General features: G+C 43.0%; 1 protein-coding gene across 10 annotated transcripts in view; it reads left to right on the forward strand.

Annotated features, from left to right (window-relative positions):
* Window positions 1-16,460, forward strand: part of trc (Serine/threonine-protein kinase tricornered) — a 116,913-nt gene that overhangs the window by 69,239 nt on the left and 31,214 nt on the right. For 8 of the 10 annotated variants that reach the window (XM_065432044.2, XM_065432043.2, XM_065432039.2 and 5 more), the window contains 3 exons: window positions 5,252-5,491; window positions 8,812-9,018; window positions 14,679-14,802. In XM_065432044.2, coding sequence (XP_065288116.1) covers window positions 5,300-5,491; window positions 8,812-9,018; window positions 14,679-14,802 — 523 coding nt within the window. In that variant the 5' untranslated portion in view covers window positions 5,252-5,299. Of the gene's footprint in view, window positions 1-1,575; window positions 1,600-4,779; window positions 4,803-5,251; window positions 5,492-8,811; window positions 9,019-14,678; window positions 14,803-16,460 lie in introns of those variants that run through there. The other 2 variants (XM_065432041.1, XM_065432046.2) reach the window with 2 other exon arrangements.

Here is a 16,460-nt window from a genome sequence, read left to right on the forward strand (position 1 = left end):
TGTTGTAGGTTGAAATCTTGCCCTCATGTACTGAGAACTGGAACCTCTACCATGCTAGGTGCAACAGAAAGAAAAAGAAAACTCCCTCAGCATTTATTTTTATGCGAAGCATATTACGAGGGCTCAACCCAGCTCCTCAGGCGCGGCGGTGACCATGAAATCACGTGACACCGTGACGTCACGACAGAGGAGAAGTGGCTTTGGCTCAACTCTTGCAAGACGGGCTGGGTGGGAATCGAACCAGGGTCTCCGGAGTGTGGGACGGAGACGCTACCACTGAGCCACGAGTACAACGCTTCAAAGCGGTACAAAAGCGCCTCTAGTGAATGCGGTGTTGCCTTAGAAACGCGCTGTTTCTAAGGCGTGCGTCTCTTGCTCAGGCGCACATTTCGTTGCCGCGCCGAACGCTGCTTTGCTCGACGCTCACCGCGTCCAATGCGGGGCGCGTAGTCGCTGCCCTGTAGCCCATTGTCTTACACCCCTTGGCGGGTCGACGGGAACGCTGTCGCGTTCCACTCTTGAAGGCGAAGAAGTAATGCATGAGTTGTTTCTTCGTCTAGCCGAACCAAATATAGCCAAGCAACAGCAGTTCACCAGGCTAAACAGTGGTTCAACAACTAAAATAAAGGCTAGTATGCTTCGCATCCTGGGCTTAACCTTACCTAAGCCACAGCCATTTTTTTATTCCACAGTTCCTATGAACAACTCCCTTTATTGTAGGTTTTGTAATTTGGCTGGACTCGAAATCATCATTCACAAGATATGATTTACTGAGAAAAAGTATTGCAGATAAAGCACATGTTATGAACATATGCATAGTACCAGTGGCCATTCTTTGCCAATAGAAACTAGTGTCGCCATGTTGTGTGCTGCATTGCTGCTGTGTTTTCCACTCTAAAAGGCAAAATGTAATTCATTGTTGCTAGGACTTCGCATGCGTGTAGCCGCCGCCTGCCTTCCTTCCTTCTTTTTTTTTCCCACATTGGCGCATCCATGTCTTGCTGAATTTTCTCGTTAGGTATTCTGCCACCAAAGTATGGTGCTGCAGTCTGTGATCCATGTCTCAAACTGATAGGGACAGCCCTATTCATTTGAGAGCCTTAGAAACCAAGCACAATATTATGAACTATGCTCATCCAAAGCAGTCACAAGCAAAATTTTGTTTTGGAAAATACCTTCTGTCACACCTACACAGGATTGGGAACATTTTGCGTGGAAGGTCAGACCAATGTTACCACATGCACTGTAATCACTGTAGAAGGCAATGGTAAGGCTTGACAGCTTTGAAAGTGCATCTCTGTGCCGATATCCGTTGCCATTGGTAACCCGATGCTCAAGGGCTTGAAGGTCTGCGACATGCTTGAAAGTACCCTTATCTGGCCACAGCTGTACAGGGAAGTTGTTGGGAGAAAACTGCTCTTTGACAGACTTTATCTTGTTGATACACTCTCTCCTCATGCGCAGAAGCAGGTGTGCATTGAAGTCTTATGTGTGCGCACCTGTCGACAATAGTATGCTTCCTCAATTCATGGGGATAAGGAAGCGTGAAGAATTACTCTTGGCCAAGCTCATTCATTTCTCTCCCATCAGATGTGGCCTGTAAGTAGGTATTTCTGAAGTGATTCTTTGCTGCCATGTGGCAGTGTTAATTATTGATGAGAGTCACTAAGTTATAAATGGGGACAGAGAGATGAACGAAAAGTGCAGAAATGTCAGTCTCTGCACTTCATATTCCCAAATTGTAGCTACCTTTGAGTAAATTTTTTTGTCTTGTGGAGCTTTCAATGCACATGCCACTATTTTCATGCTTATGTTGGCATTGAATTAGATAAACTATTGCCTACTGCAAGTTTGTGGAGCTTATCTAGTCACATATATTATGTTGAGTGCCACTGTTTTGGTACACGTGGCTTAGTGCAATTATTTTACAGCTTGTCACTCGTATCATTAGTTGCAATGTTTAAACTGTGGCACTTTGCCAGAGGCACTGCTCCTAAAGTGCAAGAACTGCCTTCGCAAGAGAACCTTCTAGTTGCACTTGGATTATTTATTTGACCCTGCTACCTCATATTGCTATTCTACAGGTGTTATATTTATTCTCGCCACTTTGTTCGGTGTTTCTACTATTGAGCACTTCAAATTTATATTAATCCATAGGTATTATTGATATCAGCATTCTCTGCCTAATTCAGACACTTTGAATCTTATCTATCTAGCATCTTACGCCGACGCAGTGGCCCAAGTTGTCTGCTAGCTTGGGCCACTAGGTATGCAGTCATGGTTGTGTAGGTATTGTGGTCATTCCATTGTCGTCCTTCCAACTTCATCATACCGTCGACGTCATTCCTTCGTCATCATTGCATCATAATCATGCTGTCGTCATTCATTGTCATGCTATCATCATCATTGCGTCATTGCCATGCATTTGTAGTCGTACCGTCGGCGTTATGCCATCGTTATTGTTTTCAGGGTGGTAACTTGGGCAAGTTGGTGGTAGTTCAGGTCATTGTTTCAGAATCATCCTCCCATTGTCGCCATGCCATCAATATCATACCACCTTCAGTGTTTCGTTAACGTCATTCCTTCTTTATCATTTCATTGTTCTTCCTGCATCATCGTCGTGCCATCATGGCCATAGCAGATCAGGGAGGCAGTGTGTGTTGCATATAGCCAAAGCAGTGGAAATCCCAGAATGACTACTACAAATTCTAAATAAAGGTGATTTCAGCAATACAGTGTTTTGCTACATTGCTTAAATGATAATAGCATTAACATTGGCAGGCACGGTGAGATGGGTCTTGCCGGCTTTTTTTTTCTTTTTACACTTGCTGTTAATGAAATGTGTACTGTTGGCTGCAATTTACACATTTTCTGAACTCTCCTTTTGCTTGCTTATCTAAATTTGTGCCTTCAGAAATGAGTAAATTATTTTGGTATTTGACCAAATAAACAGAACCTCTCAACACAACATACAACTGCATCCTTCATTTTAATCTAGTCTGCATCGATAGAATATGTGTGAGGAAAAGTAATAATCAGTTATATTTAGTTTGCTGGTTTATTGGATAGTTTTGTTGTGAGATGACAGCTTGGGATATATTTTTGAGATGTTTTCACCCAGCTCTTGCACCTTACACTGAAAAAAAAAAAAGTTTGTCTTCCACTTCAGTTAAAAAATAAATTATTTGTAGTAAAAATGCCAGTCAAGGTACCCTAGGCAAGTAGTAGTAGTAGTAGTAGTAGTAGTAGTAGTAGTAGTAGTAGTAGTAGTAGTAGTAGCATTATTATTATTATTATTATTATTATTATTATTATTATTATTGTTGTTGTTGTTGTTGTTGTTGTTTATTGCATTTTTGTTGCAATTTGTACCACTGTTGTTTGAGATGTTCCGTTTTGTTTTTTGGTTTTATGTTCTTTATGTAACACAAGTGCACCAATATTAAGGCTTAAAGCTTTTCTTGGGCACTTTAAGAAAATGAGAAAATAAATAAATAATAAATAAACAAAATAAATGGAGTTGCGAGTTCGGCAAAAGATTAATAGAGCACGAACTGTCTGTATGAAGTGGAACTGGCTCTGATTTACGATATCACTGCATAAGAAGCCAACAAGCAAAGCCACCAAGCACAACACAGGGGAAATTACTTGTACTTACTTATTGAATCAGCTACATTCTTCAGAAATGGCAAATTAATGGAGTTGAAAGCAGATGAGAAAAACAACTTGCCACAGGTGGGGAACAATCCCACGTCTTCACATTACATATGCAATGCTCTAACAATTTAGCTACCGCGGTGCCATGGGACGACTTTCAACTTCATTAATTTATCATTTCTTTAGTTCAATTAGTAAGTGGGAGTAATTTCTCCTGTGTTGTCCTTGGTGTCTGTCTGTTGGCTTCTTATGCATGATTAATAAAAATTGGGCCCCTCGGTTAACCCCCTTTCTTCTCATCACTGCAAGCAGTGCATGCACAATCCTCTTCTCAAAGAAGTAAGGAATCTTGAAAAAGAGCTCCGATACAACAGCACACGAGTTAGCCGAAGCACTTTTTATCAAATGCGGTGATGAGTACATCAGTACTCCGTCAATACTTTTGTATCAAAGTAAAGCTGTTTTTCTGTATTCATTTTGCTGATGATGAACTCCCATTTAGCGTCCTTAGGTGCTGTGGTGCGCATGTTACATATGTACCAGCTTTTCTGGTGAAGCTTCAGTTGAGAGTGTAGTGCTCTGCTCCATTGCCCTCCTTTGTTTATCGCATCACTTTAATTCCCTAATGACACATCTAGGAGATATTACACAAGGGGTGGCATTACATAATTGCAAAATAATGTCATTCATTCAAAAATGTTATCAGCTACATTCTTCAGAAAACTTGATGGACATGTGATTGACGCAACTTTATGGGAAGACTGTTCCATTCTGATGGTGTGTGTGGGAAAAATGACGAGGAAGAAACAATACAAGCACCTGGGCATGGCACTTGAAGTTGACAGTTGATGCGATGAAATATGCATGCCAGGGGTGAGCTATATTAGTGGGCGAATGAGAGAGCTGTAAAAGAACTTGTGGAACAGAGACAGTGTGGCAGTTCGACCAGGGAGGGGGGGCAGGAAGAGAAAGACTTGATAAACCCGATTCTGCTTTAATGATGACAGGCAAACATGGTATTAATAAGTGGAATGGATGAATCTAGTGACGCACTTCTGTACTGCTTCTAGAGTGCTGGTGAGGTGACACTGGCTTGGGCTCCGAATGGCGGATGCGTACTGAAGCTTCACTCTAATCAGTGATTTGTAAGTGAGAAGGTTTACATATTTGGGGGCATGGCCATCTAGGTTGCTTTTGAATAAACCTGGCGTTTTATTGATAGATGAGATGATGTTAGTAATATGTGAACGATGAGATATAAGTTGCTACACAACTTGACACCCAGTTATTTTGAATGAATTTTCTAATTTTTCATGCTAATTTTCTTCATGTCCAAATTTGCATCTTGCGCATTATGCGTGTGAGGCTGCACCATTGAATTACTGAGGTGGCCAGCCTGCCATGAACTTTGTATTGTATAGCTGTGTATGCATGCAAGATTACCCCTGAACATGCATGCATGCATTTGTAATCCACAGTGTCACTTCTGTGCTCTGGCTTAGTAGCTAGTCAAGCCCTTGTGGTGCTTTTCCTCACAGTTCCCTCACCATCTCAAAGTGAAATGCAGAGGCTTTTCTCCCCGTCATTTGTGCAGAGACAGCCCAGCTCGGGGCCACAGTCGCGGCAGCAGCGGGGCGGTGGCATGGCTGCAGCCACCGCGGACGGAGGTGCAGCAGGCATCCGGCTGAGTGGCCACACGCTGGACAAGGCCACCAAGGCCAAGGTGCACCTGGAGAACTACTACTCCAACCTGGTCACCCAGCACCTGGAGCGCAAGGGCCGCCACGAGCGCCTCGAGGAGACCATGCGCGAGGAAGGGCTCTCCGAGGAGCAGGTGCGATTCCACAGTGGACAGGAGGGCTGGCTCATAGGCTTTGCCACTAACCTGCCTGCTGTCTTTGACCACTTGCTGCATTGTAGTTGAGCCAGTAAGGGGAAGTGTGTCGAAGTTCTATTTGTTGTATCTGTGGGGACTAAAAGTAAGAACGCTGTAGGAACAAATGCGTCACAGCACCAGTCCTCTCAAACAGCACACTGATCAGTGGCTTTATGTGGAACTCACTGTTGATGTTCTTAAGATTAAAGGAGTACTGGCGCACAGCTTCAAAGTTGTAAGAACATGTAAAAGGCAACTACGGCACTTGGCAACTAGGAAGGTTGGGTATTTTATACTAAAGTTGGTCTCGAAATGCTGGACCTGCTGTCAAAATTCAAATTAATTAAGAATTAATTATATTCTGGTGTTGTACATGCCAAAACATGCCTATCTTGGAATCTTCATATTGATAATGTTTGTTCATCCACCTTCTGCAAGCTTTGTGTCCTTAAACATAAACTTAAAACTGCTCCCACTAATGTTAAGCTGCTCTGCTATACTGCTCTTGCGTGGCCAAGATTGGAATATGCGTGCATTATGTGGGATCCTCATACTAAGCGCTACATTGATTGTCTTGAACGTATTCAGAGAAAGGCCATAAGGTTTATTTTTAGTAAATTTTCAGCATTAGACTCCCCTTATAATTTAATGCAAGCAAATGGCATTCCCCTATTACAGGCACGAAGGCAAAAATTTAGATTAGAATTTCTTTCCCAACTCTTGGAAAAGAAACTTGTGCTAGGTGCATCAACATATTTGTCACCCTTAACTAGCAGGCCGACCCGACACCACAATGAAAACGCCCTAACCCCATATTTTGCTTGCACAGACCTATTTAAGTTTTCTTACTTCCCAAGAACCATTAGTGGATGGCACTGCCTTATCAGAGCAAGTGATTAAACTGTGAAGCAACCTTTCTGAGCCTGTATTATTGTTGCTTTTTTTCGTTGCTGTTTCTTTGTACTTTTGTATTTGTATCGACCACCCTGCTTGGACCATGAGTCTGCAGTATTGTATAAATAAGAAAAAAAAAACACAACGGGATTATGAGGCACGTTTTAGTGGGAGGCTCAGAGTTAACTTTGACCACATGTGTTTTTCGATGTGCGGTGAAATATAAGTGCATGAGAATTTTTGCATTCTGCCCCTATCGTAACGTGGCTGCCACGGCCTGCATTGAATTTGTGACCTCGAGCTTAGCAGCGCAATGCCATAGCCATTAAGCTCCTGCGGGGGGTCTGACCTGGTGTCTTTGACATTATTATGATGTCATGACATTTTCCAAAACTTGCTGTGTAATAGAGCAATAAAGCTGGGTATGACAGCATTGCTCATAGCATTGCTCAGCGAGTGTTCACAAGTGGGAGCGGCAGTGATTGCAGGAATGAAACGTGCAAGTGTGAAACTTAAATTGATTCATAGAAACAAAGTATTCATTCATTTAGGACTTGCCAGTATTTCTTCATAGACTTGTAGAGGGCTTGTAACTTCCATTTAAAGAGGCACTAACGGCAAATACAAGGTCGATGTGGACTGTTTAAATACCATTCCAGAGATTTCGCAACACTTAATTCATGCCAACAAAAAAATTGGTTTACGAGAAAATTGCATCTGCAAAGGGTCCGAGTATCTTTATCGCAATTAAAATTTCCCACCACCTAACCGGGGACTCATGACGTGTGCGCCATCACGGCCCTTGTCTGCCGTGGTTGTGTAAAACGGTGCCCGACAGACGGTGGTACAGTTTCTTGCACAAAGCGCAAATCTGCGGCCATTTAGAAACTGCGCCAAGACAGAGCGATGGGTTTGCTGCCTGCAGCTGCTTTTGGTCAAGTGGGGTGGATCGTTCGGGCATCCCACAGAATCACATGGAAGTGGAATTCTCTGCTACTTGCAGTTTGTGCGGGTTTCATGAGTCAGCAAAGCCAACGCAGTACTTTGCAATAACGAAACTACTGAAACGCGAAAGCACGGGTGGTGCAGAGTCGAGTGAAAATGAAGCCTTTCGACTGCCCACGTTGTCAAGGGTAATGTCAAGGAGTTCTTTTTTCTGGAGATGAAGTGGAACTGGACAAGTAGCATTTTCTTTTGTCTTATAATGCTATACAATGATGTTTTTATAACGAGTGGCTGAGTACTAGTGACAGAATTTAAATTAGGAGTGCTTTCGTCATTGCGCATATACTTCAATGACTCGGAGGAAGTCTCTAATCAGATCCTGCATTTACCTCAATTTCTCGATTATTAGGACTCTGTTCGCAATAATAGTGACACTTTAAAGATTCTCGAACACTAATCTATCATTTTAGCTTGACTTAATATTTGTCGGTTGTGTCCCTTTAACACAAAAAGATTATAGCTTGAAAATATGTTACAAGTACTTCTTTAAGAGGAAGAAATTTAAATAAACATGCCATGTAACGCATCGAGCAGGTTTCTATTGGAATATTGTAAGATCCCGAGAGATGCCCCACCCCCGAAAGTAACCCACCCCTGTTTTGGCATGATTTTCTAGTTTTTCAAAAACAGATAGATAAACCGCACATGACAATACCATTCCCGGAATTCATAATCCTCAAAGAGCCCACAAGCCGAATCCATCTGAAGATGTTTGCCCTCAGCATTCGTGATTTTTTAAACTGCGATACCCTTCATACAAGCACTTTTTATTTTTGTAATTTACAGACTGAGAAAATATTTAGCTCGCTCGCTATTTCGATTCTTAGTTTTCGCGGTATTCTGCTTTTTCTTTTTCTTGTTTGCGATCCGTGTTTGGCGGGTACTGTGCTTGTGGCATACAAGTTAGGCCTAGCAGCATACTTGGCCATATAGTGTCTCTTCTGAGCTCGAGCACTCATGTTTCTATCTTATCAGCTCTAATATTATGAATGAATTCAGTGCTAATAAACATGGGTTCATTCTTTGGCTGCTATACATTTTTCAACTTCTTTTTTACTGCACCTTGAAAGTTATCCCACCTCATATTCTTACTTGATTTTCTCTCGATTTTAGATGGGCTATCTCTCGGGATTTTATGGTAAGCAACTTGGTGCCAAGGGAAGTGCAGTTGAGGACAGCAGAGGACTGTGTGTTTTGATAAAATCAGGAGATTTGAAGGCATAGAATGGTATCAGCTGACACAGGATAATGTTAACTGGCAATCAGTGGTGGAGACCTTCGTCCTGCAGTGGGCATGAAATAGGCTGATAATGTGGGTCACCGGTGTGTTTGCGCATGACTCGTGAGATTAACGCTTCTCCACTTGCCTTCGAATGCAGAAGAAAGAGAAGCGCATGCAGCACTCGCTGAAGGAGACAGAGTTCCTGCGGCTGAAGCGTTCACGACTAGGCGTAGAAGATTTTGAGCCACTTAAGGTGATTGGCCGAGGAGCCTTTGGCGAGGTCCGGCTGGTCCAAAAGCGCGACACAGGCCACGTCTATGCCATGAAGATCCTTCGTAAGGCTGACATGCTCGAGAAGGAACAGGTGAGCAGGCTTACCACTTTATGCTGGATTAGATAGGTCTTCTTAAGCTGTGTTTAAAGTCTTTCCAGAAGTAGCCAACATATGGTTAGTGGGAGTTACAAAATTTTGTGTAAAATTGTATTCGTGAATACTGATTCTCCGTTTGTTTCGCTAGCTTAAATGACCACTGATAATTTTTGTTTCAGAGCTTGCAACAGGACGCACTATGTTCGTGCGATTTATCTAGCATGGTATATAAAGCCTTGATGTATTATTCGAAATGAGATGGTTCTTGTCAAGCTAGGTGTTCAAAATTACTCTGTTGGATTCAGTGGCATACCGCTCTCTTATATTTCTTGTGGTGTAACTGGAATGGGTAGAGCCCAGAATGGCTGACAAAATGCCCTCTTAGATTGTTAAATTTTGACCACCTTGTTCTGCTCTCTTACCTTCCCTTTGATCACAAACTTGATCTTTAATAGAACGAATTACAGTCGACTTTCATTAATTCTACCCTGACAGGACTGGTGAAATTGGTTAAGCTATCCGGCAGGTTGAAATGTGGAAAAAACAACAGAACACACCGCTGATTCATTTGGCAGCATTTGCCTTATCCTAATGCGTCACTGACTCAAATGTGCGCCTTCTCTTTATGTGTCTAGAGTAGAAAGCTGAGGCGTAAATGACATCTAAGCTCTTAAACAATGTATAAATCCAACGTGCACCCAATTTTTTCGCAAGAAAAATGGGCAAGGTGTTGCAGAATGACAGCTGGCTTCCTAAAGTCAGCTTGTCCACAATACACTGGGTTATGTGGTAAAGCACATGAAAGCCCTGAAGGCTTTTTTTTTTTGGTTTCGTATCCACCTGCGTCATGCAGACCATATTTTATTGAGGAAAAAAAAAAAGCACGCATTAGGATCGGGTAAATGCCATAATTGGACAATAGTGAGCTGTGGTTTTTGCTTGAAAATCTTCTTAGGGCTGGCCAAAAAGAGATGTTTTCGATGGGGAATAACATGTCCCACGCATTCACTGTCTCCTACTAAGCTGTGCCGAGACAGACGTTGCCACTCAAGGGGTTGCTATTGGGATCACCATAGAGGTCTGGCATGTGCATGCTGACTGGTCGAGTTCGAATTACCCAGCAAAGGCCAATTTTAGGATGGAAATAATGAAAATTTTGGGCCTGCAGAAATGCATAGGAACCGACCAGAACCTTTGGCTGAGATTGAATTAACTGAAAAATCAAATTAACGGGGGTTGAATCAGCGGAAGCCTACCCTACACAGAGCTTAGGGGTCTTATTAACTACTCCCGTGTATCTGTTAACTGTTTGATTGCGTGTGCCACAGTTTCCTATAACACGACCTAAAGGGAAACTAGGTGCCACTATCTATGCAAGTTTCTTAATTGGTGCCATGACAACAGCGGTACGCCGAAGCAGAGATGGTTTAGCTGGTTTTGACCATGGCTTGGCCCAAAATATTTTAGAGCGCGGCTCTTGGGCGTCTGCTTGCATGTTTGAGCGTTGGCATCCCTCGGTGTAACTGAGCGAACGAGCACAGCAAAGGATGAAAGAGGAAGCGCACAGTGCAGCAGTGCCCTTTCGTATTGAAGGAACGTTAGCGCGTGATAGAACACGATGACGATGGTGATCCTCACACCATCAAAAGTATTGCGTGAACTTTTGCACATTGAAAGCCGTGTTGCCGGCGGGTTAAGGCATACTTACTTGGCGTCAGCAAGGCGGTGATCACGAAGAATGCCCCTGTGGCACTTGCGACTTACGATACATGCTACACAGCGGTGACGAGGCACGTCCACCGACACCATACATGGAAACAAAGCGCTGGCGTGGGTCTTCGGACCCACTGCATGTGCGCTACTTCGCCTACGCCGCTGCCACTGCTAGGGAATGCACTCCAAGTGCGAACACACATTCCCATGTTCATGCTTTCTCTCTGAACTCAACATTGAGCGATGGAACCGGTGGAGATGCTTCGTCTGCTGTTGCTGCTAAACGAGCTGCCCGAGCAGAGGCTCGGTGCTGCCGCCGGGAGCACCCTGTCATTCAGAATCGCTCTTTGCCACAATATGTTGTGAATTCAAAACACCCAAACAGCTGTGCTCGAAATTCACATTAGGAAGTATCGTAATCGTCGGTGATTTTTTTTAATGATTGACCACAATGAGGCTTTCATACAGGATTAAATCTTCACAAGAACTGTTGGTTCTCCTGTAGTGCAAGTAGCATGATGTTTTTATTGGTCTCCACTTAAACCATCTGCTAAGAGTCGGCACAGAAAAAAAAAGGAAAACATAGAAATAAGCTTCAAAATTTTTAATTCGATGACACGACTAATGAACATCCCAAAAACTTAACTTCAAACGTCTGAGAACAGCGGCTGACCTGAGATACGTACACGAGATACATGCATGATAGCATGAGATACATGCCATCAATGAAGGCCACCACATGACCCAGCCTGATGGTAGATAATAAAGTTTGCAAAATATACCGTATTTACTTGCATAATGATCGCTCTTTTTTGTCCAAAAAAATTGATGCAAATTCAGGGGTGCGATCATTACGTGGGTTAAATTTCCCGCAAAAAGAAAGAAAAAATTTTTCATCTCGCATTTGTTGCGGGATGACAACAGGTCAACAAATAGGTGCCTGCCGCTGTATTTAGTGCGGGACACACACACACAAAAAAAAAAACACGGCGGTCGGCAGAGCAAGCTGAAAGCGATTTATTTTTTCTTTTCATGAGTACATTACGTGCATTGAAACAGTTTCTTCCATATCAGTAATGAATAATATCATTCATATCGGCAAGTTTGCGGCAATAACGTAGCCATGTCCACTTTGAGGGGACAGAAACAGATGGGCGCACTTAGCTGCGAGTGACATTGGAACACATGGCGGGCATGCTGCATAAACTACGGCATTTGTCTTCGCTACTATCCTAATACGGCAGGTTTCCGCTAAGGGTCGGCGAATATCTTAGCTGTGTTACAAGCGTCTGCGTATGAATAGGGTACACTTCTAACATATCAGTGTAAACGTGGCTGCTATCGTTGCCGCTCGCAATTTGTTGCGTGCCCACGAGTGCAGACGAGAAGAATCAAAAAGCGCCTTTTTTGTTGTTGTTGTTGATCACAACCATTATAAAGCCTACACATAATACAGGGAAGTTTGGTTGTAGCTTTTTTTTTTGTCATGGAAATGCAGAAAGTGATGAAAGGAATGAAATCTGCTTAAGATTGTTTGGTGCGTGCAGACCACTTGGTTTGTCTTCAAGAGTCGTTCGCATAGCATTCGACAGATGGTAAGCGCATTCATTATTAGCTAGACTTGGCACACGACATATCGCTGCGGCAAGTTTGGGGTGCGATCATTACACGGGAAATAAAAAAAAAATCAAATTTTGACGACAAAATTTAGGGGTGTGATCATTACGCAAGTGCGATCATTATGTGAGTAAATACGGTATTTACTTTTCATTGCTTTAGTGTTGCTCCAAAATTAGACCAGAAAAGCAGACACCCCAAGTTCTCTTGAAACATCAAGAGAGTCAGCAGGGACCTGGATTTTCACTGATGACGTGTTTCACAACTTGGCATATGCATGCTTGGCTATAGTAAATATCAAAGAATATCGCTGCGAAATTGGAAAACACTGCTGCAAGTGCAAATTTTATTTTCACGCCTTTTCAAAGGTGGAATATACATACAATCTGAAAAGCTTTATTTTTCACTAAGTCACATTAAAATCTTTCTTTTTTTTTTTTGGTACAATGCCATGTACCAGAAAAATAAGCTTGGTTTTGATGTATGTAGACATTTGGTAGGTTATACAGGTAAACCTCAATATACCGAAGTAGGTGAAATTGAGTAGGACATTCTGGCAGGCTAGTTGGTTCATAGCTTTAGACGTTTCTTATAACTGCGCGAAAACGCGAGGACACAATGCCCCCATCCTTCGCCTTTACACTGGTTATTTGTTAAGTGCCATATCCGTTTCTTTCACATACTTGGGGTCTCTTCCTGCTTTTCTTCCTTTTTAAAAATTTATCTCTCCCTCTTTTATGATGCTGTAAGAATGGCTCATGGTTATTTTGGGGATCGCTTGTCACAATCTTGGATACACTGTTAACCAGCAGATAATCTTTGACGTCTTTATGTTTATCGGCACATCTGAGAGTGACAGTGCGGACACGTGCACATGTTCCCGAATGAAATATGTGTATGTTGCTTGCTTTCAAAAAATAAACACTTGGCAGTCTGCACTTGTGGTGTGGTGTGTGTTTCTTTCTTGTGTCCTCGTTCTTTTGTGCAGTGATAAGAAATGTCTAAATAAATCGGTGAAATTGGCAATTTGCTTCGTTATATCGAAAATTTGTTGCAATGAAATTCAACCTTTTATGCAAATAAGTACAGCTGCTGATCGCTTTTTCTTACACACAAAGGGGCCGCAGAATTTTACGAATTATCAGGGAATAAAAAAAAGCAAATTTTAATGAGAAAAACTATTCATTTTGATAAATTTGGGAGTCCGCGATGAATGATACAGTTTCATGCCTTATCAATGATATATTCACATTGGCGGTACGAATTAAGCGAAGCCAGAGACACTTCCGCGTGCACTCTGCCCTCACAGCTGATAGCATCACCCGCACTGGGACGACGCTATCAGATAAAGCGCCGCCAACGGGTAGCGAATGCTCCATCTGTCCCTCGCTCTAACGGGTTACCGAAACTCAAGATTACGCAACCTTCAATACTAAACGGGCTGGAAGGCAGATTACATGATGCCACACCGTCTTGGCAAGCCCACTGTTTGCATACACGACAGATTACCTCTAAAGCAGGGTGCACCACTGTGTATGTGCTCAGCCGCTCTTACAGCCATACGCAGCCACGGTTGAGACCCGCCAGAAATCGTGACACGTGTTAATTTACCCCCCCCCCCCCCCGCTTCTTGCATGCGCTTGCTTGCGTTATCCTGAGTTCACTCCCCTCCTTCTCTTTTCCTTTGCTGCCACAGAAAGGTGGCACTTCTGAAGCCACCATATTGCTTGTCTCACCCTCGCACACTTTCACTCGCACCTGTAGCACAGAGGGGTGCAATGGGACATTATCGCACTTGGAATTTATTTGGAACATGATGCGGTTCCACTTTGGTGGTTGCTCTTGTTGCGCGGTGTGCAATTTTAGAGGTGCGTTTGCAAGCAGTCGTTTGTAACCATCTGCATCTGCAGAAGTTTCCATTTAATGTGTGGGCATTCTGTTGTGGCGAAAGCAAATTTCATTATATTGAAATCGCATACAAGTACACTTCATTATATTGAGGTTTTAAATACATCATGTTCTATGACTAAAGGTTATGAAAAGTTAATACTTCATTATAATGAGAATTTCGTTACATTGAAGTTGGTTATATTGAGGTTTAACCATATAAAAGGTCTCTTTAAATAAAGTAAAATACTTGAAAACTCCTTGCAACAGTCTCAATTTGAACGGGACTGTTGCAGCGTATTCAAGTGTGAAGGCCCTCCCCATGGCAGCGTAGTCAAGTGTGAAGAACTTCAAGTGAATGACTCGTGGTAGCAGGGAGCCTGCCATCTTTCTTTTTGGATGTGTTGCATGTGTGTGTGTGTTCTCCTATCTCACAGGTGGCGCATGTTCGTGCTGAGCGTGATGTGTTGGTGGAGGCTGACCACCAATGGGTGGTGAAGATGTACTACAGTTTCCAAGACGCCATAAACCTCTACCTCATCATGGAGTTTCTTCCTGGCGGTGAGTGACACTTCTCTCTTGCCTGGGTGGGACCACAGGACTGATCGCAGAGGCCGCAGAGTTTCCTATCGAAATTACCAGAATAGATGGGAATGATGGTCAGTCCATGAATTTGGCTGGCAGACGTTCTTGTGGGCTTATCTTTAAATTACTTCTTTTTTAAGTGATCCTATGCAATTGATGGTGTCCAAATTCACGTCTCAATGAAGGCTCCATCCTAGTAACAAAACAAGCAATCTCTGAGGCCATGCTTCTGCTGACTGCATGTGCCGGAAATGCGTGCAGAGCTGGAAACATGCCATGAACACCACGTTTTAAATGCCACCCATAAGACACTGCAAACATGCACAATTGCTGTGAGTTTTTGATTTATGCTGCAATATTTTGTTGGAAATGATCAGTTTGCTAAGTCACAAAGCTGTTCAAAGCCAGAAGGACAAAGTTTAAGCAGCACCATGTATTAACCATCTTTCCCAGGCCGTTTGAAGGGCCACGCTTGCAGATGCTGTAGGCACTAGTGCCACAGTGCCCTCCAGTAACTTTTGTAGGGAACTCTATGCACGTGACCAAGTTAGTAGTAGCAAATAGTCATTTTGGTCAAACAGCAACCATTTTTGTGTCAGTCAGTCACTCGCTGCCAGATTTCTCAGCTCCACAACTCGAAAATCTGCTCGATGAATCAGTGGCACAGGATGTTGGAATGCGATGGTGGTTATTCTACGTGGTGATGGCGGTCCAAGCAGACGTGAGTGGCACCAGTCATGAGACATTTCGATGCGGTGGTGTCAAAGTCGCGCCTGCTGGCACAAACAGTAGTCACTGTTAGTTACCAGTTGCAGTTGGTCAGATGACCTCTGTGAATTGCTGGGCACAATGCTGCCTTATTGTTAAGGACTGCTTTTCTCATATCTCGTAATCTTGTAGGCATAGGGACGCAACATTAGGAAGATTTGGAGTGTAGTACTGTGTCCACAAGGCATGCCACAGATACCTTGACACAATTTTTTAGCACTCTTTGCACGGGACAATGAATATAAATGAATGAATGCTTGAAAGTGTCTTTTCATCTTAAACATAATGAAAAGTTATACTGCAACAGCAGTCAAGAGCTTGCAACTGGCTTTGCTCTGTCCATATGTCTCCCTGTCCCTTTTGTTATGCATTCTGACCTTTATCCTCGCCATATGTGTAACAGAGCTTTGGTACTGGGGCTTGCACTCTTGCCCCTTTTGCAATGTGTGATTTGGGGCCGGGTGCAGAAGCATGCGATATTGTGAAGGCTCAATGCACAACCCTTTCAGGCGCTAACTGATTCTGTTGCTTACCTCAACCATACTTCTGACGTTTTGAGAATCATAAAAAGTGTACGGCTGCGAAATAGATGAACAATCTTCAGTACAACTAGTTCGTGTCTGGCAGCCCTGAAAAGCCCCTTTCCAGTCACTTGAAGATTGTTCCTGCTGCAACAAATTGTGAAAAAACAATGAAAGAAGTGAACCTGCTGCATGTGACAACATACTCACACCAAGTAAAGAATACTCAGCCGTCTACATTTCCACTGGTGTTATTGAACCGCCTTGCACATGCTATTTAAACTTGCAACACAATTCCAGTCGGAGGTGTTTTAAGATGTATGTGACACATTTTAAATGTTACTT

The sequence above is a fragment of the Dermacentor albipictus genome, chromosome 3 (assembly GCF_038994185.2).
Source record: "Dermacentor albipictus isolate Rhodes 1998 colony chromosome 3, USDA_Dalb.pri_finalv2, whole genome shotgun sequence".
Taxonomy (NCBI): Eukaryota; Metazoa; Arthropoda; class Arachnida; order Ixodida; family Ixodidae; genus Dermacentor; species Dermacentor albipictus.